Below are 26,716 nucleotides of genomic sequence, written 5' to 3' on the forward strand. Positions count from 1 at the left end.
GTGGTGTGCTTCCAAATGTTGTCCACTAGATGGTGCTCTACTTCCATGACAGCATAAAAGCCGAGTTTCTATTAAATTTACTTGGTTGCCTGTAGTTTCTTTGCCAGTTGTGTGCCTGTTTTTGAGTGCAAGTGTATGAAATACATTTTAGATCTATGCATATCGATGAATCAAATAAATCACATTCAAATAACTTGTTTATTGGCCAATAAACTCCCCAAATATTTGATTGTATTTTAGTCATTCTCAAAAGTTGCAACACTTAACCACTGGTCATCTGTTCTGTTAAAGTAATCTGAAAACCCGAAAAAATAATAGGTTAATAAAAGACAAACAAAAAAGACTATGCCATCAAGTTGTGCAAGTTTGTTGCACATCAAAGAGCTTTGGTAAGACACAATAAAGACGGAATCCAACAAAAGCAACAAAGCAGTGGCTGAGTGCTGCCCTTTGTTACTCAAAGCAGATTGCTTTGCAGAAAACGTTTGCCACAAGGCGTGATTGTTTAAATTTAGCCATCTGTCAAATTATGTTTGAGTGATTACGTCTTAAAAATAAAAAAAGATGGCATTCAGTATTTGGCCTTTTTATTCAGTCTAGCATTCTCATTACGTAGGCCTATTTATTCCGTTCTCTGTACTGTTTGGAACGCTTCTGGCTCTTCTTATTTTCCATCTGTTTTGCTGCTGCCGGCCTCTTTTTTCTTCTTGAAAAGCACTTTGAAATGCGTTTGTATGAGAATTGCCATATAAATATTCCTGAAAACTCATTGACAAGTTTACTCATTGATTACTCATTCATTCATTACTCTGTCCCTTGAATTTTCTTTATGAGTAAACAGAGCATCTCTCTCTTTTAAATCAACCCTTTTCATTTCATTTATTTTAACATACTTGAGACAGGTATTTTATTGTGTTTGATATAAAACACAGTTTGAGAGTTTAAGGCGCACACGCGCATACATTCCTGACCATTGATTGGCCCATTTACCTGTCAGTCAGACATGGGCGGGGTATGTGGGAGTTCTCGATTGAGAGCGGAGGCTACGGAGCTGTCAAACAGCAACAGTCGTCTGAAATATTATCCCGGGCGGTACAAAAATCGTCGTACTTTGCTCTCTTGTGGAAGTAAGAAGCACTGAAACAGTCTTCGAGTTCGCTTTGACAGTTCAGCCTTTGGACTTTTAAACCGTCGCGACAAAAAACTTCCTGTTTTGTGTGTGTTGGTGAATCTTAGCTCTTTGCTTGGCTCGAGTTTTGTTGACAAACTAGCCAGTCAGCTAGTCACTGAGCTAGCTGCGTTACCAACTTTGCTGTTTGCCGTTTGTTGCTGTCGATAAACGCTAACGGTACCCGGGAAAGGAATGAAATGGAACCCAGCTTGAACTGTTCTTGCAAATATCTCCATGAAATAAAAACAGGTAAGTCAGCTCAACTTCATTCGAGCAGTAACGTTAAACGCTAATACTGACTGTTGCTGCTGTGGTTTGTTTACATTTTCTGTTTGACGTGCACTAACACTTTACCAACAAATAATGTTGATCAAGCTGTTAATTCTACATCTAACTACCTCTGCTTAATATGACTTATTGCATCAAGCTGTTTTGGCAGCATCGACTCATTAGCTCTATGGTATCCAGATAATGGACAGGTTTTTTTCCACGGTGCCTGCCCCATGGACTTATTCATTACTTTAAACCCATGAAGAATGACAGGTATGCAACGGCTCACATATCATGGCAGTTTGCCTCAATAGATTGAAGTCAGATAAGAGGCTTCTATTCACTTTTGTTGCTTGTGACCTTGCTCAAATACTTGACAAAGATTGCTCTTTTAGTGAACTCTCTACTATCTCACAGGACCAAGGTCAGCAAATGACTAAAGCATGGACAATTATTCTGAGAATGTTTTAATAATAGTTTGCATAAAGGATCAGATGATGTACTCATGCTCAGATCAGTATGATTAAGTCGTGTTTTTTATCTTTTTGATGCAGGTATGCATGCACACCGTCTTTCTCTATGAACAAATAACTGTCTCTCACACACATTCACACACACCCATTTAATACCTCCCGTCCTTCAGAGACACTCTAAGCCTCGCTGCAACCTATCATTATAACATCACTTAAGTTTTGATTTATTGCTGGCATTTTCTATTAGTCTGTAATCCACCGGGACACAGCTGGAGAGTGTTCAGGCCCCCAACTACTGTTAAAACATGTGGCCTGAGGCTGCTTTGGAGATGTCCCATCTGTTTTGGCGTAGCAACAGGCCACATTTTACAGACCAAAAAAAAAGGCAGGCTTTTAAAATTCCACCCTTTTCCATGCATAGTCCCTTTGCTGTGGTGTTTTAAATGCAGGGCCTTTGGATATGTAGGCAACAGGGAGTAGTTTGGAAACAAATATAGTAATGAACTACCGTGGCTACTATGAACTCTCAATTGCATCAAAAGGATTTCCCGCAGCATAGTTCACTGAGGGTCATCATTGTGTTATGTATATTTTAATGGTATAAAGTTACTGTATAGTATGTGGCTAGGGATGCCTTCCCTGTAGTTGAGCTATTTGCTGATGGAATGATGCTAGATGTGTGTTTCTAATGTTTACTGCAGAAGTGGGTGTAAAGTCCTCTTGGTGGTCAGTATACTGCTTTAGGCTGGGAAAATCATCCTGGTTGAATGTTGAGTTTTGCCCCCAGGAGTATCTTGTAAAATAACACAGATTCAGTGTTTTTATTTGTTTGCATCATTTACATGACTGAAGTTCTAGCAAGCGTGGGAAGTTTGTGTTTAGTCAGTATGGGCTGATTTGACCACTGATGTGGGTGTGTGGATACTCTGCTGCTGCTAGTGGATCAAGGGTGAATTTATATCTTGCTTGCCGACCTATTCTTGTCTGCTTAGTTATGACATAGATGAAATGTGTGTCTCTGTTACGCTCTCAGATGGAAAAGCTACTGAAATGTGAAAAGTAAGCCTCAGCCTAGTACTTGTGGCTTGCATTTTTCTTGGCACATTTTTATTTCGGCCGGACCATTTCAACAAGGCAGAAAATGAGGTGTCATTGGAGAGAAAGAAGAAAGAGGAGGATGAAAAGCCTTTTAAGGATGTGGCTGGGACAGAGAGTGATGTCAGAAAACGTCCAGTAGGTCTACAGTATCTCTCCAGGAGTCTAGTGTCTGTGATGTAATGCTAACAGACCAAGGCAGAATCTGGCTGTGGCATCTCAGTGCTGTTTTTAGGATCTGATCTTATGAGACCTCTTAGCCTAAGATTGGCTTTTGTGTTTCTGCTTTGGTTTGATGTTGGTTCTTTAAGTGTATTTCTTTTAAATCAGGGTCCCTCTTACTTTATGCCGAGCAACTGGGGCATATACTCAAATCCGTTTTCATTGAACTATTATAATGTACTACTATATTTCTGATTCCACCTGACATATATGACTGCAGTGTGTTAGTGCTGAGTGTGTGAATGGAAATGTCAGAGTCCACAATGCCAGGCTTTGTAGAATATAAAAGTGATAGAGTGAACTCTGTTCCTTATTTTATGATATGCATGAGCTCATTGTGAGACACAAGTGTCTAAAGGAATAGTTTAACCAAAAAGGAAAATTAAGTCATTGTTTACTCTCTGTCATTTCATTTGAAAAGCACTTCAAGTTAGATTTCTGTGTCAGATATAGCCAGATTTTTAGTGGAACAAAAATGAGCCAACATCAACAGAATGTGAAGAGGTAACAGTTCTCATGTTACCTCATAGGCATCGATGTATTGTGTTGCAGAGATATCTTCTGAAGTTAACATGCTAACCAGCTGGCCATGGCTCGTCCTGTCTGGTAATACTACTCTGCATCTCAAGATGCAAAAATCCTGCTGTGTTGTAGTCATCCCCGGTGAAACTCAGAACGTTATCTGCTGCAAAGGGCTGGGTGACCAAGAGAAAGCCCAAGATACAAATAAAATAAGCATTTTCCTTACTAAAATGAAAAAAATGAATGAGATTGTGTCAGCAATTTTGTGATTCAGCTATTTGTTTTTTTTTTTTTTCGTTTAAAGACGTATCTTCACATGAATCAATTTAATTGATTTATTGCCCAGCTCTACTGCCACACATGACATTTACTGCCATGCTGCTTGTGGCTGTTGTCTGGTCCCTGTCTCTGTGTCTGTGTCACAGAGACAGGGACAGGGACAGGGACTTTATGGTGCGTTCATTGCACCTTGTAAACCCTGTATCTACATTGATGGCAAAGTGCGTGGGCCATTAAAATGCGCCTCATAAACTCAGAAATCTCTGCTCAAATAGCCATGAAGGTTGCTAAAATAGGAAAATGTACATCTTTTTCTTATTTTCCTTTGCTGAAATACGTAGGCGTACATCTGTCATCTGTCATTTTGTGTCACATTTTACTGTTAAAGAAAAACTACAGCTTATATGTTTTGGATATTTGGCATAATGTATTATTTTGTGATTTGTAATATAGTGCATTATCTCCAAATAAATTTAGGAACAGTACGTTTACAAATTATTGATGCAGTTGTCCATGCTACCTGTTGGTCAGCTGCCAATCAGGATCTTCAGAGCTTTTTGGGAAAGGACATTTCTCTTCAGTTAGTTTTAATCTTAATTAAAGGCTGCTTCACTCATTATCTTATGCAACAGTTGTGCGTAAGAAGCTCAATAATAAGGTGTTATTACTCAGTGCAAAACATATTCCTTAAACTGTCTTTGAAGAGAAAAATAGCTGCAAGGATATTTTTTTCTCCTGTCTCAGGGAAAAGGAATGTGTTTTTCAATATAGTGCTCCTCCACTTTTCTTTCAAAGTATTGGAAAAAATATTCATAACCAGACTCAACATGTCTTATCAACTGAGGAGATCTCTCTCTGGAATAAGTGTTCTTCAAAGTTAGATATGAAAGCCACATTGTTTATGAGTGTAAAAAAGACCTTTAGCCACAGTCTTCCGTTCCTGTTACCCTTTGTACCCTGCTGATTTTGTTTTGGATGGCAGAAGGGTCCAGGACCTGTGCTATTCCTTGGCTAATCTCCCATAATTGGACAATCGGCCCCTATTACAGCCATTACATTTGGGCCTGTTGAGCAATACTGGCTTGTCTCATCTGTCGTAAGACACACAGGCACAGTCTACAACTACAGCTGCTGCTATTAAATAGCCGGACTATTCAAGAAAGAATAGCATGGCAGCTTTTGTTTCTATCTTTTTTTCCAGAGTTGAAGTGAATGCGATTGTAATTTATTAAATGTCAACTCTTTTCTGTGACACTACGATTCACATATGAAACCACAGTAATGACCCTTCATTAATTTTTCTTTTCTTTACTTTCTCTAGGTCTCCAATGGCTCACCATACATCCATCAAACATGTGAAAAGTTTGTCATCCTGGTGGACTCCCCAGTTACAAGCTGTGAGGGAACTGGACTAGTAGGAAACATCTTGGATCCAGCCAGGGTGTGTCACCAGGGGTTCTCCAAGCACAATTTTAAACTGAAGTCTACGTGTGTGACATTTTCTCCCAGGACACAAGCTGGTAAATTCTGTGCTGCCGTGGAACCCATTAAAACGATCTAGTCCTCTTGTCATGTGGATACATTACAGAAAAGGCCCACATTACCCTCACTGGTATCACCATCTTATACATCACCATGGACCGGAATAAACGCAACTCCATTGCTGGGTTTCCTACACGTCCAGAACGTATCAATGAGGACGGAGATGTAATTGGAGGGATAGGGGTCGGTGAGATGGGCATGAACCCCCCTTCACAGGTCAGTGATTACTCTTCATTTTGCAGAGCAGGCATTACAGTGTACAGGGATCCTGCGCAAGTATTAAGAGATCAAAAAGTGTTAGTGTTAATTAATTGTATTGTTTCCACTCTCTGTGCATCTTTTGATAGAGAAAAATATGAAAAAAAAAAAACAACAATGCAGAGTTCTCATACATACACAAAATGTATGAGGGGCTACTATTGATTGATTGGAATGATCAGACCAAGTTGGACTGAGTTAGTTCAAGTCTGGGTGAGTTGTTGTCCACAGTCAGGAGGAAAAATCAGTCATACATTGTGTGAGGTTTAATGAGTCTTGTTGTTTACCTCCTGATCTAGTTGTTGCCAGTTACATAAAGATTATTTTATAGCGTGTTGTGTGCACAAGAAATAATAAAACAAAATGACCAAAAACAGCAAGTGAATTGAGAAGTAGCGCAGTGAGCCAAAAGTAGGACTGCAACTAACTTAAACCCAAAGATTTTCAGTTTGCTATCGCAAAACCACATAATTTAGAAGCTTGGACCAACAAATGTTTTGTAATTTTGCTACAAAGTAACTGAAATTACTAATCAGTTGTCACAATGAATGAAACAATGAATTGCATCAGCTCTGTGAATGAGAAAGCAGTAATGTATGACACACTTCATCCAGGTTTCACTGAAGATCTGCAACTCTTTGAAAAATTTGGATCTCATCACAAGCACAGTAATTGGAAAACCAGGAAGCTCGATTTAGGTATAAGATTCAAAGTGGCTGTGTTTTGTTAAGCATAGATATTAAAAATGGTTATGTTTAAACTGAGACTTGTGGTAGTTGGGACTCATTTTTCTTCAAAGAATAAGCAAGTTGTAGCAGTGGTCCTACAGCATGCCCATCACATAAAGACTTCATCTCAACCTGTTGATACCAGTCTGTTCCTGTCTTCTCCAGGTGGGCAGGGTGTGGCCATCATCCTACAGAGCCCTCATCAGTGCCTTCTCCTGTCTTACACGCCTTGATGACTTCACCTGTGAATGGATCGGCTCTGGATTCTTCTCTGATGTCTTCAAGGTGGGTGGAAATCAGTGGTTAAATTTTTTTCCTCCTCTCTTTTCCGGGCTTCCTGTCTGTCTTTGATTTTCTCCTTCCTTGCCTGACTTTGTATTCTGCCCTTTTCATCAATCCATTTGTTTCGTTCATCCATCCATCCATCCATGGTGGTTTATGATAGATCAGACAGTCTCTCAGATCACGCATACTCATTTGACCTCAGAATTGATTTATTTTCCCCTGCCGCATGACAACAGTCATGCTAGTGCCTTTTGTGCAATAATCAAGATTAGAATACCGTAGGAATAAAAGGGAACGTACTGTGCATGACCCAAATGGCATGCATGTATGATGAGACTGTAAAATCCAATGTCATTTTCCATTTCATTTGATCTTGTATGCTTGGTGGGTCAAAGGCTGATCTACTGTATCTCGGTCGTCTTTTCTGGACACTTTTAGGTCACGTTATACTGCAGTCACTTCAAAGACATCACTACACCACAGGGCTGTTAACCCTGTTAGTTTATTCCCTCCCCCTCCAGGCACGTGAATGGGAGTCACACAAGCACAATTGGTGTTATTAGTTAGTTAGTGGCTGCACAAAGTGAACAACCATCAGAGAAATTCAATTTCCTTTATCTCTTCTTGTTGGTTTTATTAACAAGGCCACCATGACTCTGTGAATTTTTGGCATGGCTCAGATTGGTTTAGGGGGGGCAGTGTAAAAGGACTGCGCATAGACTGATAGCATTTCATTTGAAGTTGGTTTGTTGCTGATTAGTGGATACATGTTTTCTGTGTGTTTAGTCAGTGACTTTTTGGTTTGATTTGTGTGCTCACCACTGTGTACATGCAAGACTGACCTCTAGTCATATAAAGGGTTAACATGCAGGATAAAGTTAACAGGTATGGGGGAGGGGTTCAGGTCTTTTATGTGTACATGAAGGGAAATAATCTGATTAATTAAAGTAATGGCCTAGAAGGTTTTGAATGACATTAAGCCAGGCTCAGTTTCATTTCACATCATTTGTTGTGTCAGATTACTTTATAATGCAGTTTTTATTTTTATTTCCACTCTGTGTATATTGGGATTTCGATGTGGTCTTAGCACACATGATAAGTCCGCAACTGCTCATCTATTTAGAACTAGATCTCTATTGGATTAGTGAACTGGTTTGAAATTCAGCGTCCCTTGTGTCCCTCTGTCAGGCTACAACTTGGTGATGGGCTTATTGATGAAATTGTTGATGGTGTCTGACAGCTATTGGTGATATTTAGTATTTTAATGACATTTAATTGATTTTTATCATATTAAGCCAAATTTGTCCATCACACCCATTGTGTTCTGGGTATGCCAGCTGTCAAAAACACACCATTGTGGGCGATGTAAACACAAGAGCTTATTCATAACGCACAGTGCTGAAAGTGAGCGAACACAGAGCACCACAAATAAACAGCCAGCAGTTTTAAGTAATGATATCCACATTTACCGCATGTGTCAGTGACTGAGACAACTATGATCGCTTTGGATTAATCACTTTGCTATATGAAAATTGCATTTCAACCTCAGTATTTGAGGTGAAAAGCTCAGTACCAAGCTAGTACCGTCCACGACTTTCTGCCATGCCAGTTACATTCTCCTCTCTCCATAGATATTATATAAAACACCATAAGGCATTTTAAAGTTATTATTCTATAGGTCGTTGTAAACACTGTTGGACGCACAGTATGCAAAACACTTAATCAAACTATGCAAAGCAATTAATCAAATCATTTATTGTTAGGATGGAAACGTTGCGATACAGGCAGTATAAGTTGTCGACCATATCTTGTCTAAATTAAATTGTGTTTGCTGATGTTAATGTTGGCGTTCTTAAAGCTACATGTGGACTGCACAGTGCTAATAATTAGAAAAATGAAGGCTAATAGTTGGATCATACCTCTGTAATGGCCCTTAGACAGTATTAATTGATTGCGGTTCAAAGTGAGGGGAAAAAATTGTATAGAAGCAGCTTTGACCCTGTCTTTGTGTTTTTCTTCATCTTATCCTGGGATGGACCACTTAAGTACATATCTTGACTGTTTAAGACTAATTTGGCTGTAATAAATGTTGAGACAAGATTTAAACTTCCAACATGCATAATCAAGGTAAACAGCACTTGTTCATGGACTATGCTTCCTGTGTGTGGTTACCCTGGTCATTGAGTAATGGAAATATCTCTTCATACTTTTTTTTGTGAGGGAAAGGAATGCATAGGTAAACAGAGAGAGAAAGGGAAGTGGAGCAGAATCATGAAAAGCCTATAGTCAAGGAGAATGACAGATAGAGATAGGAACAAAAAGGCGTTGAAATTAATGGTGCTAGAGGTTGAGGGTAAGGGGAGGAGGAACCAGCGGGGAAACAGCTTTTGATGGTGGAGAGCTGGGGTGGCAAGACTGTTGAAGGGGGTGAAAAATGGTGGTTGAAAGGCAGTTTTAGGAGTTTATGGAATATATGGGAGGGGGAGCAGATAAGGGGTAAAGAGGGGATGAAGAGGAGTCCTGGAGAGGGAAGTGATTTAGAGGCTGTGTAGAGCTTGACTTAGAGGGAGGAGATAAAATGGGAGAAATGGTGTAGACGACAAGGACACTGAAGGTATGTTTTCCAGAAATACGCAGTGGTGAAAATAGGAGATGTTAGAGAGGTGAGAGTGCAAGACCATAGAGAAGACAGGCAAGGGGCAAGAAGAGAAAAAGAAGAACTTGGGGTGACTGCTGGGGAAGATGAGGATTAGACATGATGGTTTGTTGGAGGCCACAGTGAGGAGGAGAAAGAGGGGGATCAGGACTAAATGCAGATGGGGGGATGTGAAGAGTGAGGAACGGGGGGTCGGGGATGGATAGACGGATGTGGGGGAGGAGGCCTTCAGAGGAGTGGCCATCTGTTGTTTCTGCTGTCCTGCGGTGAAGACTGTCGTCTCTCATAGCCAGGCCCCTTCCTTTGAACTTGAACAGAGCCATTTTTGTGCTTGTATGTGTGAGACAGACAGAGAGAAGCATACAGAGAAAACGCTCACAATCTGAATCAAAATCCAGGATCTTGCAGTACACAGTTTTGTGTGAAGTTAACACAGTTTTGTGTGATAATCTTTGCTCCAATCAGTGATACTGCCCATCCATTGTGTCACCACTGTAACGTAGATGTGATGATGGACGGATGTAAAAGAACCATTGTACATTGTTCAAAGCTGCCCACTGTCTCTTTGGCAGCATCAAGTTTTTTTTAGGATTTTTCTCCCCTGTATTACTTTCTTGTGAGCGAGCTGTTTGCAAGAAACGTGGGCTATCCAAATCATGTTCCACCATTTTTGTCAAGTGATACATAGTTTATCTAATCATATATTATCATTTTTGTTCTTCACTACTGAGCATATCACAAGTGCACATTAGCAGCATTGACACCTCTCATTTTATGTCTAATGTCTGGTGTGGTTTAGATAGTCAAGGTGTTGGTTTATAATGTGGCAGTATGCAGCTATGTTTTGCATGCATGTATGATGCCTCTTCATGTACTTTATTCCTTAGCTAGAGCTCTTGATAATGTTTCAATACGCTCTTTGTTGCTGAAGGCTGTCTACCTATACACACAGGGGTATCAATTTAGCCTTTTCAAACTACAGGATTAAACCCTGTATCATGGTCTAATTATGTCTCTGCTGTCAGGAAGTGAGTTAGCAAGTGTAGGTAGAGAGATGTGTCTGCAGCAGCTCTGTCATTTCATGTGCTACCCTGTGTGGTTTGCAGGATGATGTTTCCTATTTGCATGCATATGAGAGCTTTCAGCAGAATTCGTGGTTATTAATGTTCTGCGTTGTGGTATTTCTGAAACCTATGGTGAGGTGCTTCAGGTCACCTTGCTATTTCAATGGCTGTGAAGAGATAGGGGCAATGAATGCACATGCAGCAGGGTTACTGTTGGTGATTGGTTGATGGTGGTTACTTTTTAAGCCCTGTCTTTAATAGCAACCAACATTTATTTAAAAAACCCATTTGCACTTGCTCGAATTGAGAGATTAAATGTGTTTAGTTCTCTTTCAGAGGCCTTTTCACTCTGTGAAATGGACTGCTGTTATTTTTAGTGTGTTTGTAATTACTCCAAAATCAAATCTTTGATTTTAAATTCACTCCTGAACACATGAGACTGCTTATCAAGAAGGATATAAAAGGGCATGTTAGGTGTGTTTTTAAATGTTTTGTCATGTAAGGCTTACTGTTGAAACCCATTATCACAATACCATCTTCTGCTCAGAGAACTATGGAATTTATAACCAGGTAATGTTTGTATCTAACATTGCCTTCTTTTATAATACACTATGATCATTTTTGTAGTTCATTAATATTATAACTCCGACGATTTGAGAAACACCACACGTGTACTGTTGTGTAGTGTTGTCTTCATGCCGTGACCTGTCTACACTTGCCTTCCACCCAAGGCATGCCGACATAGGCTCCAGCCATCCATGGATGGATGGATGGATGGTGATGCCACTGCCATCTAACAATTAGATGGAAGCTAAAATCCCAGTGCACAATAATACAAAATTGATTGTGCAGCTCTGGATGGACACATCTATTTTGTCATGGCTGGTCAGCAGTGACTGACCTCATTTCAGTTCTCTTTTATGTCCTGCCTTCCTTTTCTGCTTCCTTTGTTTTCTTGCTGCATAAGCCAGATATTGTTTTTTGTATCCACTATAAAAGAGCAGTGCTTCAAGCTGTTAAAGGCCCACCCACATTGACTCAAGCTAAATATTAATAAAAAATCTGTGTTAACTCAACGTGTTTTACAAGCCCAGTTTTTGCAGACAACAGAATATATTTAATATAGCCCAGACACTGTATTACAATTTAGCTTTTGTTTGGTTGCACGTGACTGGATTTGCATGTTGAAATGTGGCATCGTTTGACTGTTTTACAGGTACGCCATCGAGCTTCAGACCAAGTAATGGCACTGAAGATGAACAAGCTCAGCAGCAACAGAGCTAACATGTTGAGAGAGGTCCAACTAATGAACCGGCTTTCACATCCAAGCATACTCAGGTTGGTGCCTGAATAAGTGACTAACTCACTGACTGACTTAATACTAAAAAATTTCAGCTGTTGTTGTGTATCAGTGTGCAACTTTCATTGAATTTTTGATTTGATCCTTTTCTATTCTTTCCAAAACAATATGATTATCTTTCTCTTTGTTGTTCTGTTTGACCATTGCATTGTAGCTTAACATCAGCAACTTTGTAAAACATGATAAGTCTGTAAGAAATTGATTACTGGTAATGATTTCCTTTTAGCTTGTTTGAAGGACTAATCCAAAAAGCCTGTTATGTGTCAGTTCATTATAAGAGATTCAACAATAAGATGCCAGTAATAACTTAGAATGGACTCACTTTCATAAATTCTCAGTAAGCTTATTTTAAGGCTTAACATTTTAGGTCACTCTGCTAATAATAAATAAAAAGTAAATACTCATTATTTCCAGGCAAATGACGTCACGCATTATATTAGTCATTTCTTATAACACCTGCCACTTCCTCATTAAATATATACCATCTTACTATCTGCGTTTACCCCTATGTCTCACTTCTCTCACTTGCTCATGAGCCTGTGGTTGTGACCTGTTTCCTTTGGGGTTGGCTAGAAACTGTGTCAAACACAGAGCCTATTAACAATGGATTTTCTAAACTGCCAGCTCCTGTTAGAGCTGCAGCAGCTGCCTAGAGGCGAAAAGCGAGGAGGACCCTTTCTGTCACAAGGGAAAGGGACAAGGCTATGAACAATCAGGTTAATTTTTTAGAGATTCCAGTCAGTTATTGGTCAGACAAATTGTGTGCTGTGTGAACCCCTTGCACATTTCTCTTAAGTGACATTATTATCCAGTCCCCTCTCCTCTCCAATTTACCAAATTTATGCTAATTTTTACTCTTCATGTTTTGTTATTCTGTACAAACATTAGTTGAACTTTTTGTGAATGATAATGGACAATGATAACATGACTACGAGCCTCTCATCAGGATAGGGAAATGGTTTGGCCAATCAGGGGCTGCCCTGCAGTCTGCACAACATGATGCAGTTTGGAGCACGTTCAAGGACACCACTGTTGATATCTCTGATGACATCAATTGATTCACTGAGTCTGAGTTGGATTTGATTTGTGAAACAACAGAAGCAACAGCATCCAAAGCTATAGTTAAATATTTCACAACCAGAAATCATGGATCCCCAGAACCAGCCAAGGTGCCATAAATACACACACTGGAGCCTAAAAGTTAAGGCTGCAGGGGTAAAAATGCTTTTTTCGTTTTATCTTCATTTTAGCTATTTAATAATTAATTAAGTATAAATTGAAGGAACTGACAGGATTACATTTCACCTACTCGCCTGACTCACACTAATTTTAAATATTTACTGATTGCACTTTACTTTTCTGCTATGTTTTTTAATCTTGTTCTAATTCACTTCTCCACTTCAGAAGGTTTGATCTGCCTGTATATTTAAAAGGTGCTATACAAGTAAACATGTCTTGCATTTCATGATTGGAGAAGGAGAAGTCATAAACAAAATAAAACTTTATTGCAAATAGAATCCAAATCTGTGCAATTTCATTTATATTGTGAATATTTTTTTTTTTTGTCTAAACAAGTTCACATTCTGCTCTGGACTCCTGAGTGGGAGACTGTGTGTTTATGAACATGCACATACATGCAGAAATATCTGTGTGTGCGTGTCCTTGCACACACATGCAAAGTATCTTTTACAATGCCATCTTTGTTGAGCATGCCTAGTGGACTGTGTGAGTGTGTCTTTGTGTTAACAAGCAGACACTGAGGGGCTCATTGTTCGCTAAGACCCACAAAGTTGACCTTTTCATTGCCTTCAGCATTATGAGGTCTTCAATGCTGCGCGTGAACAAAGTTGGTTCATATGTTGCTCTGCGCACTCACACACATTGTTTCACTTTAGCAGAAGGACTGCATGGTCCTTCGTGTGTTAAGGATATTTTCCAGCCTTTGGGCTTTTGGTGATTCTCTAAAACCCATCCAATAACAAAAAGACATTGTCATCGAGCTAAAACAAAGCATTTTTTTTGTCTGTTGGTAAAAAAATACCACATGGAAATGGAATTATATACAGAAGTGAAAGAACAGTTGGAAGATTCTGTTTCTGTTTCTTAAGATCATAGCAATTGATAGGTAGGGGAAGAAATGGATGGAATGCAGGTGAGCTGTTATTATCCTCCTGTTAGCAGACAGTCTTGCAGTAATCACTTGTCTGGTCTTGTTTGCTGGAATCTTAATCTTTTCTTAACTATTCTTCCTGCTTTCTCTGTTTACCCACAGGAGGGCAACTAAGTGTTTTGTTTTGATATTTCCACATTGTTTTAATTGATAAGGCCCTGTGGACCAAGTGTTTGAACTAAAAGAAACTAAAAGCTCTCTGTACTGGGTTTTCTCCCAACTTTTCTGTAGATTGTGAAGATAAGTAAGACGTGTCTGTGTGTCAGCCTCAATGCTCTGATTTCATTCTTTCTTATCAAATTCTAGCAAATGTCATGTTGTCTCGAAGGTTAAATCATGACATTATGAGAACTTCATCTTGCATTTCTTTTGTGGTTTTGCAGGTTCAAGGGAGTGTGTGTCCATGAGGGCCAGCTTCACGCTCTGACAGAGGTAGGAAAATGCACACAAACACACCATTTCACATTAAAGCTTGTGTACAAACCAATGATATGTGAGATCAAAGTGTCTCTTCTAATGAAAGGTAGTGCACTGGTGTGCCTATGCTTTAGTACTTCTTGTGCCTGCATGTGAATGTGAGAACTGATACACCCACGTGTTTGTATACATTTGTACCATTTCCAACAGGTGAACATCACGTCATCCATGAACGCAACATGGAATGGCACTAGCCTGTAATTGTGGAAACCAAGAGAACTGAATGTTCTCACGCATACATAGCACTTAGGCTGTGTATTTGTGTAAGAGAGAGAGGGAGAAACAGGGAGGGAGAATTTGATACAGGCAGCTAATAAAATCCTCCAGAGATGCTTAATGTTAGGACATGAACCATTAGGGTTACAGTGAGCAATATTTTCTGTGCTGCACAAAACCTATTTTTAACCTGTGTATATTCATCTCCATGTGCATCTGTGTGTGGAAGAGAGAGAGGGACAGAATAATTTTTGTTTGTGATAATCATTAATTTGTCACTGAAAATGCTTGATTAGCAGTTGATATATTTAGCTCCTTAATGGAAAAGCGAGTTGTGCAGAAGGTCAGGCCTAATTCGCTTTTACTTAGAAGAGAATGCGCGGTACAAAGGGTAAATATAACCTGAAACCTAATTAATATGGGATTGTTGTTGTTGTTAATAGTGCCTTCTACTCTTAAAATTTTTTATTTTTTATTTTTTGCTCTAAAATACACTGACCCAATTTGAAGCAGGCACACTTTGACAGACTGTGAAAGAGGATATTTGTGCAGCTTGTGTGGATGTAGTGAGCTTCTGTCAAGATTTTTAGTAACATCTGCTTAATACAACTCAGGACCACAAGTAAAATTATAAATCACTAGTCTGAAAAACATGTCTGCAAATATTCCTCAATTTATTCAGAGCCATTAGCTGGGTATGATTTTATTTTCATAATGTTGGACTCAATGCTAAATGATGGATTCTAAATATATATATATAAATATGAGAGTTTTAATAAGATAAAGGAGAATTTCTGGAATAACTATAATAATTAGTTGATTAATTGATAATCTGATTAACGGAAAAATCAGCAACTATTTTGATAATCTCTTTGTTATTAAGCTATTTTTCAAATAAAACCTAAGCATTCTGGTTACAACTTCTTGAATGAGGAATTGCTGCTTCTCCTTCATGCATTATACCACTCACACGATTGTATAAAGGATGTTACTGCATGGGCTGAGGAACATTTTGTAAAACTGTCAGTAAACACAGTTCATTTGCGAAGGATTGCATTCTTTATTTTCACTTTACGCAATGTCCCAACTTTCTTCCAGTCGGGGTTGTATATGTAAATGTGGACAAATAGTACAAAACGCACAATTCATCTCTCTCTGAAGAAAGCATATATTGTTCAAAGATGCTTCCAGGCGCACACACACACACACACACACACACACACACACACATATGTACTTGATTACACTGTTGCATTGCACAGTGAATGTGCTTATTGTAGCTTTGACGAAGACAAACACCAACTTTCTGCAGTTGCGTAAGACATCACACATCTTAAGATACCAAATTCACACACACACACAGACTTCTTCCTATGCTGTAGTTGCAAAGTGAATCCATGCCTTGTAAGACACACATACGCATATACATGCACGCACTCTGCGGTAGGTCTTGTATTCCTGCTGCAGAGTAAACACATCCTGTTGTGTCGTGTCAGGACCAGACTGAATGCTCAGACCCTGGAAGCAACAGCTCATGCTGTTTTGTTACCTGACCCCCACTATGAGGCCATGCTAGAGGAAATGGAGAATTAAGTTACTGCACGGCCCCAAGCTACCTCAACAAACTCAGCGTCCCTCACGCACAGGCACATGCAAATGCACAAACTAATACAAAATAAAAAGTAGGAAAAAGAAAACTGTTTGATAAAGCACTTTTTCTCCTAAACACTTGGTAGATGAGTCTGAATCTGTAGCTTTTTATGAGTAATGTTAGCATTAAGAACAGAGAAAGTTTACATGTGTTGTTCTTCTTGAAAAGATGTACCTGACGTGTAGAATGTACGTTTGTAGTTATTAGGGAATGATGAAAGGTAGTGTGATAAATGAAAATTAGCCTTTGACGACTCTGGAAGATGTAGGGAATAATCCAGTGCAGTGGTTCTCAATGTCTTTTAGATCATGGCTCCCATTCAAAAGAAATTAATTGTCATGCCCTCCTATGCCCCCCAACCCCCAATGTGACATGCACACATCTATACAGCTCCTTACCGTGACCAGGGAAGTGTGAGCCAGATCACATGTGTGACGTTGGGAACGCACAATACCATTGGATAGTCATGGATAACTGTCTTCCACAAGCAACCGTAACCTGTCCATTGATCCATCAGCCAAATGGGTGTAATTTTAGTTTTGTCGGTTGGCTAATGCTAAGTTCTGTCAGACTGTGTTGAGGGTTGATATCAGAGTTTCTTTGAGCTCTGTTACTGTGTCATATCTTTACATTGCTTGCTCTGACAGTCATCGTTTTTCTGATTGCTGACTTTCTGAAATCTTCCTGAGCGTGTTGTTGCTATGACAACAGGCATCCGTTAGTTGTCACGTCATTGGCTGCAGTTCCAAGGCTGTGATTTTGATCACGCTAATTGCTTTTTTCCTGTTTTAATGTGTTTAAAAACATCACATAAAACATTTTAATGTGGTGAAATGTTATTAAAAAGAACACAGTAAATGAACCGTGATATGATACATTTTGCATCACCCACTTTGGGGACCACTGATCTAGAGAAGTGATCATCAATTGGTGGTCCACGGGCCACATCAGGCCCGCCAAAGCTTTCCATCCAGCCCGCAGAATATGAATGAATTCAGAAAATGTGAGGTCCTATCGTCACTCACCAGTGGAAGAGGCCCAGTCAGTACTGACAGTGACTTGGCTTATTTTTGTAGGCCAACAGTTGTATTGAGTCTCCAACTGAGTAATTTGTTTGTTTCCTGGGATCCTGGATCCTACGTGTTTTTAAGGAGTCCGTTCTCACTAATAAAGGCTAATGAAAATAACATGAATTACAAATTCAGAAAGTGAAAATATTAACAATAATAAGCTTTTTTTTTTATTTGAAAGTAAGGCCCCCACAGCATCTACTTTACTACTACTGCTACGAAAATTCTGGTCCCTGGACAAATGTAGTTGATGAGCATCAAGCCTTGTTTTTTCTCTGCTGAATGTCAATCTAATGCACCTTATATGAAATGGTTCCGCAATCATAATCTGGTCTAACGGTAAATCACGACCCATGGCAGGATTATACTGCTGTTTGAAGCTGCTCCCAGCAGGAAACAAGGTTTCTTTTGTTTGAGTCTTTCCAGGGTTTTTAGCATGAAACACAGTGTAGCAGAGCAATTTCCACTGCAGTTAAAACTAACTGTATGTTTCTCATTTTCTTAGCACTCTATGGTACACTTGGTCATGGTGTTAGGCACATATATGGCTCAAGCACGTGCTGTGTCAAGAAATTACCGCGGAATATGAGGAAATCCACAAATAGGATAAAGCAAATTCCAGGGGGGAAAAATACTGTGTCTAAATAAGCGGCTTTTTTGAATATGACTTTAGTTGTGTTGAGTTACTTTTCGTTGACACAGCAGGTACATTCTTCCGCTGAACCATGTGATTTGCATTTAGTTCCAGGCACACTTTGCATTCGCTGCTTATTCTGTTAGTTGGATGCTGTCTAGATCTTTGAATGAGATGATAAAATAAGGAAGTTGTACTAGTCTTTACTTGTCTCCGGTGTTTTCCCCTGTTCTCTCTGATCTCTCCCCCCAAACGTCAACCAGGCAGACAACAGATGTTGAACTCTGCGGCTACTGAGGAATTTGTTGGACAAATACTGTAATCCTGTGACGTCTTGAGTGTGTGTGTGTGTGTGTGTGTGTGTGTGTGTGTGTGTGTGTGTGTGAGAACATTTGATAGTATAAGAGCTTTTTTAATCATTTCAAAACAATCCCAATAAATCATTGTGCTCTAATAGCCATTCTGTCTTTTTTTTAATCTGAACTCTCTGGTTAGGATCTAAAACAGGAAAAGTATGCAATGGACATGAAGATAATGGTGAAATATTTTTAATGAATGTTTCATGATAGGGGATCCATTGATTTAAATAAAGCATCAGGCTAATAAAATGGTCCAGCAAAACTCTTGTAAGCGTTGCAGGAAGTAGATCGTTTGCGAGAAAGTGGCTTGGCATACCTCTTATCTTCGTCAGGTGAAATTCTAGTTTATTGCTGAATACCACTGAGTTGATTTAAGAAAATGTTATTATAGAGATAGACAGATAGATAGATAGATAGAGATTTATTTTAGCTGTAGTAAACAGTGTAGGTCACTAGGGCTGTGTATCCAAAAAAATCACAATAAGATCTATGAAAATAACTTGGTGGGGGAAGCAGTTTTCTATATTAGCAACCCTGGACTGTAATCCAAAGGGAATCCATTTAGCATCAAGCCAGTTATTTGTATGTTTACCTTCTGTTTCCTATACTTTTAATTAGACAACTCATTCCGGTTAGTTACATTTGTTGTAGATTGGCAGCTCATTGAGTTGATAGAACATATTCTGATATTTTTATTTTCTTGGTCAGGTCAAAAATCATACATTCAGTGCTACATCTATTGTAAAAATGTGATAAAATTAGAGTTATTCTGAGCAGAGGTCCAGTTTATTTATTTGCAGGAAGACCACCTCCCCTCACTTGCAGCCCCCCATGTCCTAATTCTGTGCCTGTCAGCCATACCAGTAATCACAGCTAAACCAGACCATCTCTTTATCTCATCTCAGTTCTATCTAGTTAGCCACCGTTGTTCGTGATACGTGACACGGGATTAGTGTGTCTGTGTGTTTGCATGCAAGCAGCAAGGTCGAACAAGTTCTTCTGGATCAAAGCTGACAGGCAGAGCGAAGGACACTGGATACTTCTAAACCCACTGAGCTGATTTGTCCAGCCTGCACCATGGTCATGGTCCACATTTGTGCACGTCGGAAACTAGCAGTTGTGCGTGCCAGTTGAGCAGGCCGCCAGCCAGATTTTGTTCAGCCAGTTGGTCGATACACCAGTAAGGCCCCAGGCCGGCCAGCAGGCTGTCTGTAACCCAAACAGCCCACAAATCAGTCATCCACCAGCCAGCTGGATAGGCAGTTGGTTTGGGTGTTGTAGTTAGTCTGTACCTGTTTTAAGAGGGTCAGCCAGTCAGTGCAGCAGTCGACCAGCGCCGTTGTCGAGTCAGCTAACCAGTCTGTTGTTTCTGTCACTGGCAACAGAAAGTGTTATGTTGCTATGATTGGAGCAATCACACCAACTGAGTTCAGACATCACAAATTTCATTCCTGTGAAAAATTGTTTGACATCGCATAATGCAGCCTCGCAGGAACATTTTGCTTTTCATAGTATAGCAATGCAGTTCTTAACTAAAGAACATTTAACGTGAGTAATGAACTAATGATTGACAGCCCACACTTTGCCCATGATATATCAGAATTTTAATTTTAAACAGTTTCTTGGATTTATTTAATGACCTACCACTTTTTAAAAAAATCTTTGAAATTGAAAACTGAAATGATTACATTCCTGTAAAACTGAATAGTTTGTCTTCCTTTCCTTGTTTGTCAGTGTTTTGTTCATTTATTTCTTTGTGTGTCTTGCTTTGTCTTTCTCCAGTACATCAATGGTGGAAACCTGGAGCAGCTTCTAGACAGCAACAAACACCTGAGTTGGCCCACAAGGGTGAAGCTGGCCAGTGAGATCGCCAGCGGTCTGGCCTACCTGCACTCAAAAGGCATATTCCACCGGGACCTCACCTCTAAGGTGAGCTAGATGGGCTAACTGGCCATTAAGAGGAGAAACCACAGCTGTAAATAGAACTGCTGAATGTGTTGTGGTCCCAGTACTACAAAGTAGCATTTCCTGTCCATTTTTATGTCTTTTTAATCTACGGATATTATTTATTTTGATAAATGGGAGATTTAACATGTAGTAATTTTGGTTTAAAGACTCACATATTGTCCAAGGCCTGTTTCACACACTAATAAGTTCTATGTCTCTTTCATTGACAACACTTCTTGTGTTTCTCTCATTCATTAGTTTCAGATGGCCAAGACTTTTGTACAGTACTGTACTGTATATGTTCAAATATTACTTGTTTTTGACAGTTTATAGTGCAATATCAGTGTTTGGTCCCAGGATAGTGATGCAGCCTCTAGTCTGTTCATAAGATTTGTCTTAGATTTTGCATTTGTAGATGCAAATCTTAAAGATGTTTGGTGTCTTGACACACTTATCTGTCCTTTTACTCCTAGACCTGCTAACCTCTCTGTGAAGAACACAGTGTCACGGTCAGATGTGATAATCTGTACCAGGCAGCTTCTAGTTTTCCAACTTGACCCAGAGCCATGTTGACATGGAACTGGCAGGGAGCAGGGACAGTGTGCACTCTCCTTTACACCCATATTCATTGCCTGTCGACGCTCATAGTTGTTCATCTGGAGAGTAATAAAAGGAGTGCACAGAGACAGTGAAGTCATAGCCTTGCAGGTTGTAGTTCCCCGAATTAACACAAAGTCCGTTCTCTTATGACACATATCTCAGTCATAAAACTCAATGAGCAAAGCAGCTTTCTCTCTTTTCTTAGATCTTGGTTAATGCTATACTAGCTGTATTATTTCCAAGGACTCCCCCCTGCCAACTGTAACTTTATCCTGTGTTTTAGATATTATACTGTACTCTTAAAGAGCTACATGTCAATTTCATTATACAGGAGCTGTAAGCTGTAAATTTACAAAAGTGCCCAGAAATAAGGCAGTGACCTGTTCACATAAAACAAGGACGAAAGGGCAAGGTGACAGAAGTTGCCAAGAATGATATGTATGAATATATTGTGAGTACACTCAACCTTCAGCTCTGTGGCTACCAAATGTCATATTGTCAACCGTCATGCTACACAGGGTTGTCCTGCAAATATCAGTGGTGCACACACTCTCTTGTGTACGGCATAGGTGATGACCATTGCAACAAATGGCAGCTGTAGATACACAAATAGTTCCTTTTTGGTCGAAGAGGAAGAGTCCAAACTTCATAGCAGTGAGAAAGAAATGTCCTGTTACTTCCCCTTTTCTGTGCACAGAGAATGAGAATGTACAGTAAAACGATATCAAAGGCTAAAGTTCAATCAGGAAGCAGAGGCTTAGCTGATAGTGCAGTGTCACAAAATCCTTCACCGTCAGTGTCACAACTTCCGCCATTTAACTTGTGTGGTAATAATGATGATGTTTTTCTGTATTAACAGAACTGCCTGATCAAATGTGATGACAACGGATACACAGTGGTGGTTGGAGACTTTGGCCTGGCAGAAAAGATCCCCACCAATCCGTAAGGAGTTCTCCACTGATTACTGCTCTGAAATATACTCGGTCCTAGATCATTATTAGTAATTAATTAATAACCAGGACCTCATAACGTCCATACTTGATTAATGACTTAATCAATACTTTTCTTACTTATCTAATGAATGCATAGTGTGGAAGGGCCTGTCACCAAACAGAGCTTTGTAGCCTCTTTTAGCTCGCTCTTCTCATCTGCATCTGTTCTCCTCAGCCCCTGTAGCACATGGGTTGTACAAAAAAACCTGTAAACTACCTGCCAATCATCGATCAATCGATAAACAGACAGTGAGTGAACAAAGTCAAGCAAGATATTTTCCTTAGAAAACCAGAGATAAAAGAAGAGTGGATGTTGGAGTTTTTGGGTGTTGAAACATAACCCAAACTGAATGCTTATGTTGTTCAATGTTTGTTTGATATGTTAATTAGCCAATTGCTTGTTCGCAATAACAACTTTATAATCCAGTGATGTGGTGGTAGCTGTGTACTTCTTAGCTCATTTTGCCTGCCCCCTAGGGGCTTAAAACGGATTAGTCCTTTTTTGTAGCCCCAAAACCAAAATACTGTGTTTGTCTCTGAAGGCCAAATGGTTGCTCAGCTGTCACTGCAAAACCTGCAAAGATATATAGTGTTACATGTGGTGGAATGTGTTTTAAAAAGCCATAAAGAGAGAAAATGTCAGGCTACACCATGTTTTTTTCCAGCATGTGATCATCATCTTGTGCTTGTCTGCTCTCCTCTGCACTGTTTTTTGTTCCTTTCTGTTTTGCTGGTCACAGCTATTTGTAACTCACTTAAGTGTGTCCCTCCTCCTCATACCAGGCGCAGGGATATTTATTAACCCACGTGTCCCGAACTGACAATAACAGCAGGCTGTATAGTTCTTATTCTTTTGTGTTCTGATAACAGCAGAATACTATCAGCACAGAGTATTAGTTTGCAGTATGTTGCTGCAGTACAATGAAGGAGGGGGATTTTCTAAAATGTCTCTAATCTTGTATGTCTATGCATGTGTATGTGGGTATGTAAACATGCATGAACAATGCACAGAATGTTGCCACACCTATCGTTTTTCTTACAAAGTGAGAAGGTGTGGTCCGACCTCACCCGATCTAAATCCAAACAGAGTGAGAGCTACTGAATTTACAGAATTAAAGAGAGAGATTCATTATATGGACTAACTGTAAAAACTGATTGTAAGGTAAGACGGCAGTCAATTTCTGTCTGGTACAACTTAAAACTGTAATTATGTGTTAACTGCACACAGTGCAAGAGAGCACTTCATTTGTTTTTGTGTGCTCGCGTGTTGTGTCAGCTTCTTTTATCTGGCACGCTGTTCATATTAACTTCACAGAGACAGACTGAAGAAATTGCTTCACACGTTCCAACAAATATACTCAGACTGGCTTTTTCAAGTGCTAACACCTCATCACACATGCACTAGCAGGCAGGTAATAAAAAAACTCCAGTCTTCATTTAAACACAACACAACTATGGTCAGATCAGGCTTTCCTTCCTGGTGGTGGACTGGGTCAGGGGAGGATTGCATACATGCTTTTATTGCACTATTCAAACTGGAGTCATCAAAGCCTTCTCTGACACAAAAGACTTCCTTGTTATAATGGATCATTAACATGCTTTATGTAATTGTCAAACATATATTGTGTGTGTGTGTGTGTGTGTGTGTGTTAGTGCTGAACGAGAGAAGCTTTCAGTGGTCGGCTCTCCTTTCTGGATGGCCCCTGAGGTGCTGAGAGATGAACTCTACAACGAGAAGGTAAAGTGAAGTCGCCAACGTTGACCTCTGACCTCTGCTATTGCAGCATTTAACACCAAGTGATGGTATTAGCTGAGATAGTGTGGAAAATAAAGTCAAAACAAGATTACATTAGTTGCCAAGCAAAGCACAGCAAAATAATGAGATGAAGATGCACAGTTTCCATCAGTCATGGACTGACAGTAATTGTGGAATTGAGAGAGTTGTGTCAGAGAGGTCAGAGAGGTCAGTACGTTTTTAGCAGAAATTAAGGAATATCAGGGATTTACACAAATGTTTCAAACATAATAAACCAGGTATTTCACCATTAAAAAGAAAAAAAACATAGAGGAAACTGTTTGGTGTTTCCTTGTCTTGATGTGTTTCTCTCTGTTTTCAGGCTGACGTCTTCTCCTATGGTATAATCCTGTGTGAGATCATTGCGAGGGTCCAGGCTGATCCTGACTTCCTTCCCCGCACAGAGGTGACAGCTCATCTACGTCTCACCTCTTTTCCACCCTTTGACCTTGTAATACTCCATGTGCCTGTTTGCTGTGTACACAGGTCGATCTGTATAATTCACACCCTGTTGATACTGACTCACTCCTCAAAATGAGTGCTTAAGTCTGTTTTGTTTACATTCTCGAAGGATGGGGAGTGGTATTGGTTTTTCTTAACCCTAACTTTAATCGTTGGCTGATATTACTGAGCAGCTATACCATATTTCAGTATGTATGTTAATGTCGTCCACCGGAGAGGACTGGCAAGTTGGTTTTTCACACGTAAAATGTACTGCTGTGTACATTTGGTGCTCACAATTGATTAATGACTAAATCAAGGGACCCTTATCAGAAATATGTCTAAAACAAGCCTGAGTTAATATACAAAATATGTTTTTTCTTTTTAAAAGGCTCAGTTTATGAATATTGGCCACAAAAATCCAGTATCCAACTATTATATAATTGTGAATCATCAACCCTCATATTAGATTTATATCTCCATGCTTTCCTAGTATGATATAAATGTTTTTATTTATGAGAAAGGATTCAGAAGCCTTAATATATTTTACGTAAACAAAAAGTGTAGGTGCTTCAACGCTTTCAGGGCAGCCCGAAAACACAGCCACAGCTGGATGCTGCTCTTCATGCATTCGGGTTGGTCTTAAATTTAATTTTAAGAATATTGTATAAGATTTACCTTTCAGAAACCCGCAGAGACCTTCTTTCTATCACACAACATTTCAGTGGACTGATAGAGGCAGACTTGCTCGCAGACTTGGCAGTCAGCAGGACCATGTCAGAGGGATTAGTCTGACATGAAGCCGGTTTTGGCGGAAGAGTTGCAGCATGTCAAACATCTGATGAAGCTGTCTCTGTCTTTATTCCTCTTTGAGAATAGTAAATACTCATTTCCTGTTTAAATTTCATATATCCACATCTCTTTGTCTCTGTGTCTTCTCTTCCCGACCAGAACTTCGGCCTGGACTATCACACGTTCCAGCACATGGTTGGAGACTGTCCGCCTGACTTCCTCCAGCTGGCTTTCAACTGCTGCAACGTGAGTCCACCACTTTTCTGTCCAATCAGTGTCTTAGTCTCCGTCAATTAACGTTTTTTATAACAGAGCCTGAAGAGCAAGCAGCAGCAGCAACAGCAGCAGCAGCCATGTATCTGCTGAAGTTAGCGGATGGTGGTCATGTTTCGTCCTGTTTAAGTGCTTCTATAACAAAGAGGTGTTTATTATTTAAGGTGTTTTCTCTCTGAGAGAGAGATTTCCCAAATGGCTGCTCTTGGTTTCCACCGTTTTATTTTTAATTTCTTAAGTAACTATTATTCCCTCGTTCAGAAATAAAGGGGCAATCTGATTATCCTAATAATCTGATTTGGCTCACTCTTCGGGGGGTCTTCTGTTCACTCAAAGCTGGATCAGTTCATTGGCAGACTCGTTTTCTCTCAATATTCAAACACTGATTTGTTGTTAAATTGAATAACTATTAAAATGAGGTGAAATATTAAGTTAATCAAACTGAATCAACTTTTTTCATGAGATTTTTGACAGTTTAGTTTTGTGCACATCATCATCGCTGGACTGGGACTGTGTTTTTCTGTGTTAATTACAGACCTCAGGGGATGAGGGTATTAAAGACTTTGGAGCACCCCGCTGATTGATCCCCTCTCATCCTTGTCTCATTTTTATCATCCTTATCCTCTGTCCATGTCTTTTTCCTCAGCACCCCGGTGTAATTTCAGTCTAATAGTCAATTTACAGTTTCTTTCTAGCATCTTATTTCGTCTTGTTTTTCCTTCTGTTCTTTCTCCCTCGTACGCCTTTCCCCCCTTCCATCTACCTCGTCTTATTCCTTCCATTTCGTTTTGCTTCCGCCTTCGTTCTTCTTTCAGTCCCCAATTCTTCTTCCAATTTTACTCACTTTTAATTATTTTTAATGAAGATGCTTTATGTGTCTTTAACATCAGCAAATAACTGTTCAAGAAAAGAATACCCAAACAATATTTCTACAGACATTGGAAAACATAACGTACACACACTCGCACACCAGTACTGTTGCTTCCAGTTGCATTTGCTTCTTCTTTCAAACAACAATGTAGTGGTGATTTTTTTTCCCACAGGCTTTTCTTTTGTACCACTTTCTGCTGAGAAACTACACATTTCAGCTTATCAAAGTAAAGTGTGAGTAAAGGCCATAGAGCATTCTCTCTCTGTGCCACAAAACAATACAGTAATTATCCTGGAAAACCAACTTGTAAAGTGCATTTAGTGCCTTGGTCTTATTTATTTATGTAAATTCCTCTAATGCTGTGTCACTACTTTGTCATGATATTTTAACCTTTAAATATTACATGTAGCCCCTTTTAAAATGGAAAGTAATCCTGTTGGTGTGTGTTTTCCTTTTCCCTGATAATAATAATCTGATGAGTGCAGTCTGCACCATGTTCCTGG

At 39.5% G+C, this 26,716-nt stretch overlaps 1 protein-coding gene across 1 annotated transcript in view; it reads left to right on the top strand.

Moving 5' to 3' along the window:
* The first annotated feature begins 1,045 nt into the window (after positions 1-1,045).
* Positions 1,046-26,716, top strand: part of tesk2 (testis associated actin remodelling kinase 2) — a 31,265-nt gene continuing 5,594 nt past the window's right edge. The window contains exons 1-10 of the mRNA XM_041949995.1: positions 1,046-1,420; positions 5,354-5,790; positions 6,726-6,845; positions 11,782-11,903; positions 14,479-14,527; positions 20,285-20,431; positions 21,909-21,991; positions 23,695-23,779; positions 24,159-24,242; positions 25,229-25,315. Coding sequence (XP_041805929.1) covers positions 5,668-5,790; positions 6,726-6,845; positions 11,782-11,903; positions 14,479-14,527; positions 20,285-20,431; positions 21,909-21,991; positions 23,695-23,779; positions 24,159-24,242; positions 25,229-25,315 — 900 coding nt within the window. The 5' untranslated portion in view covers positions 1,046-1,420; positions 5,354-5,667. The remainder of the gene's footprint in view (positions 1,421-5,353; positions 5,791-6,725; positions 6,846-11,781; positions 11,904-14,478; positions 14,528-20,284; positions 20,432-21,908; positions 21,992-23,694; positions 23,780-24,158; positions 24,243-25,228; positions 25,316-26,716) is intronic.

Source organism: Chelmon rostratus, chromosome 12 (genome assembly GCF_017976325.1).
Source record: "Chelmon rostratus isolate fCheRos1 chromosome 12, fCheRos1.pri, whole genome shotgun sequence".
Taxonomy (NCBI): domain Eukaryota; kingdom Metazoa; phylum Chordata; class Actinopteri; order Chaetodontiformes; family Chaetodontidae; genus Chelmon; species Chelmon rostratus.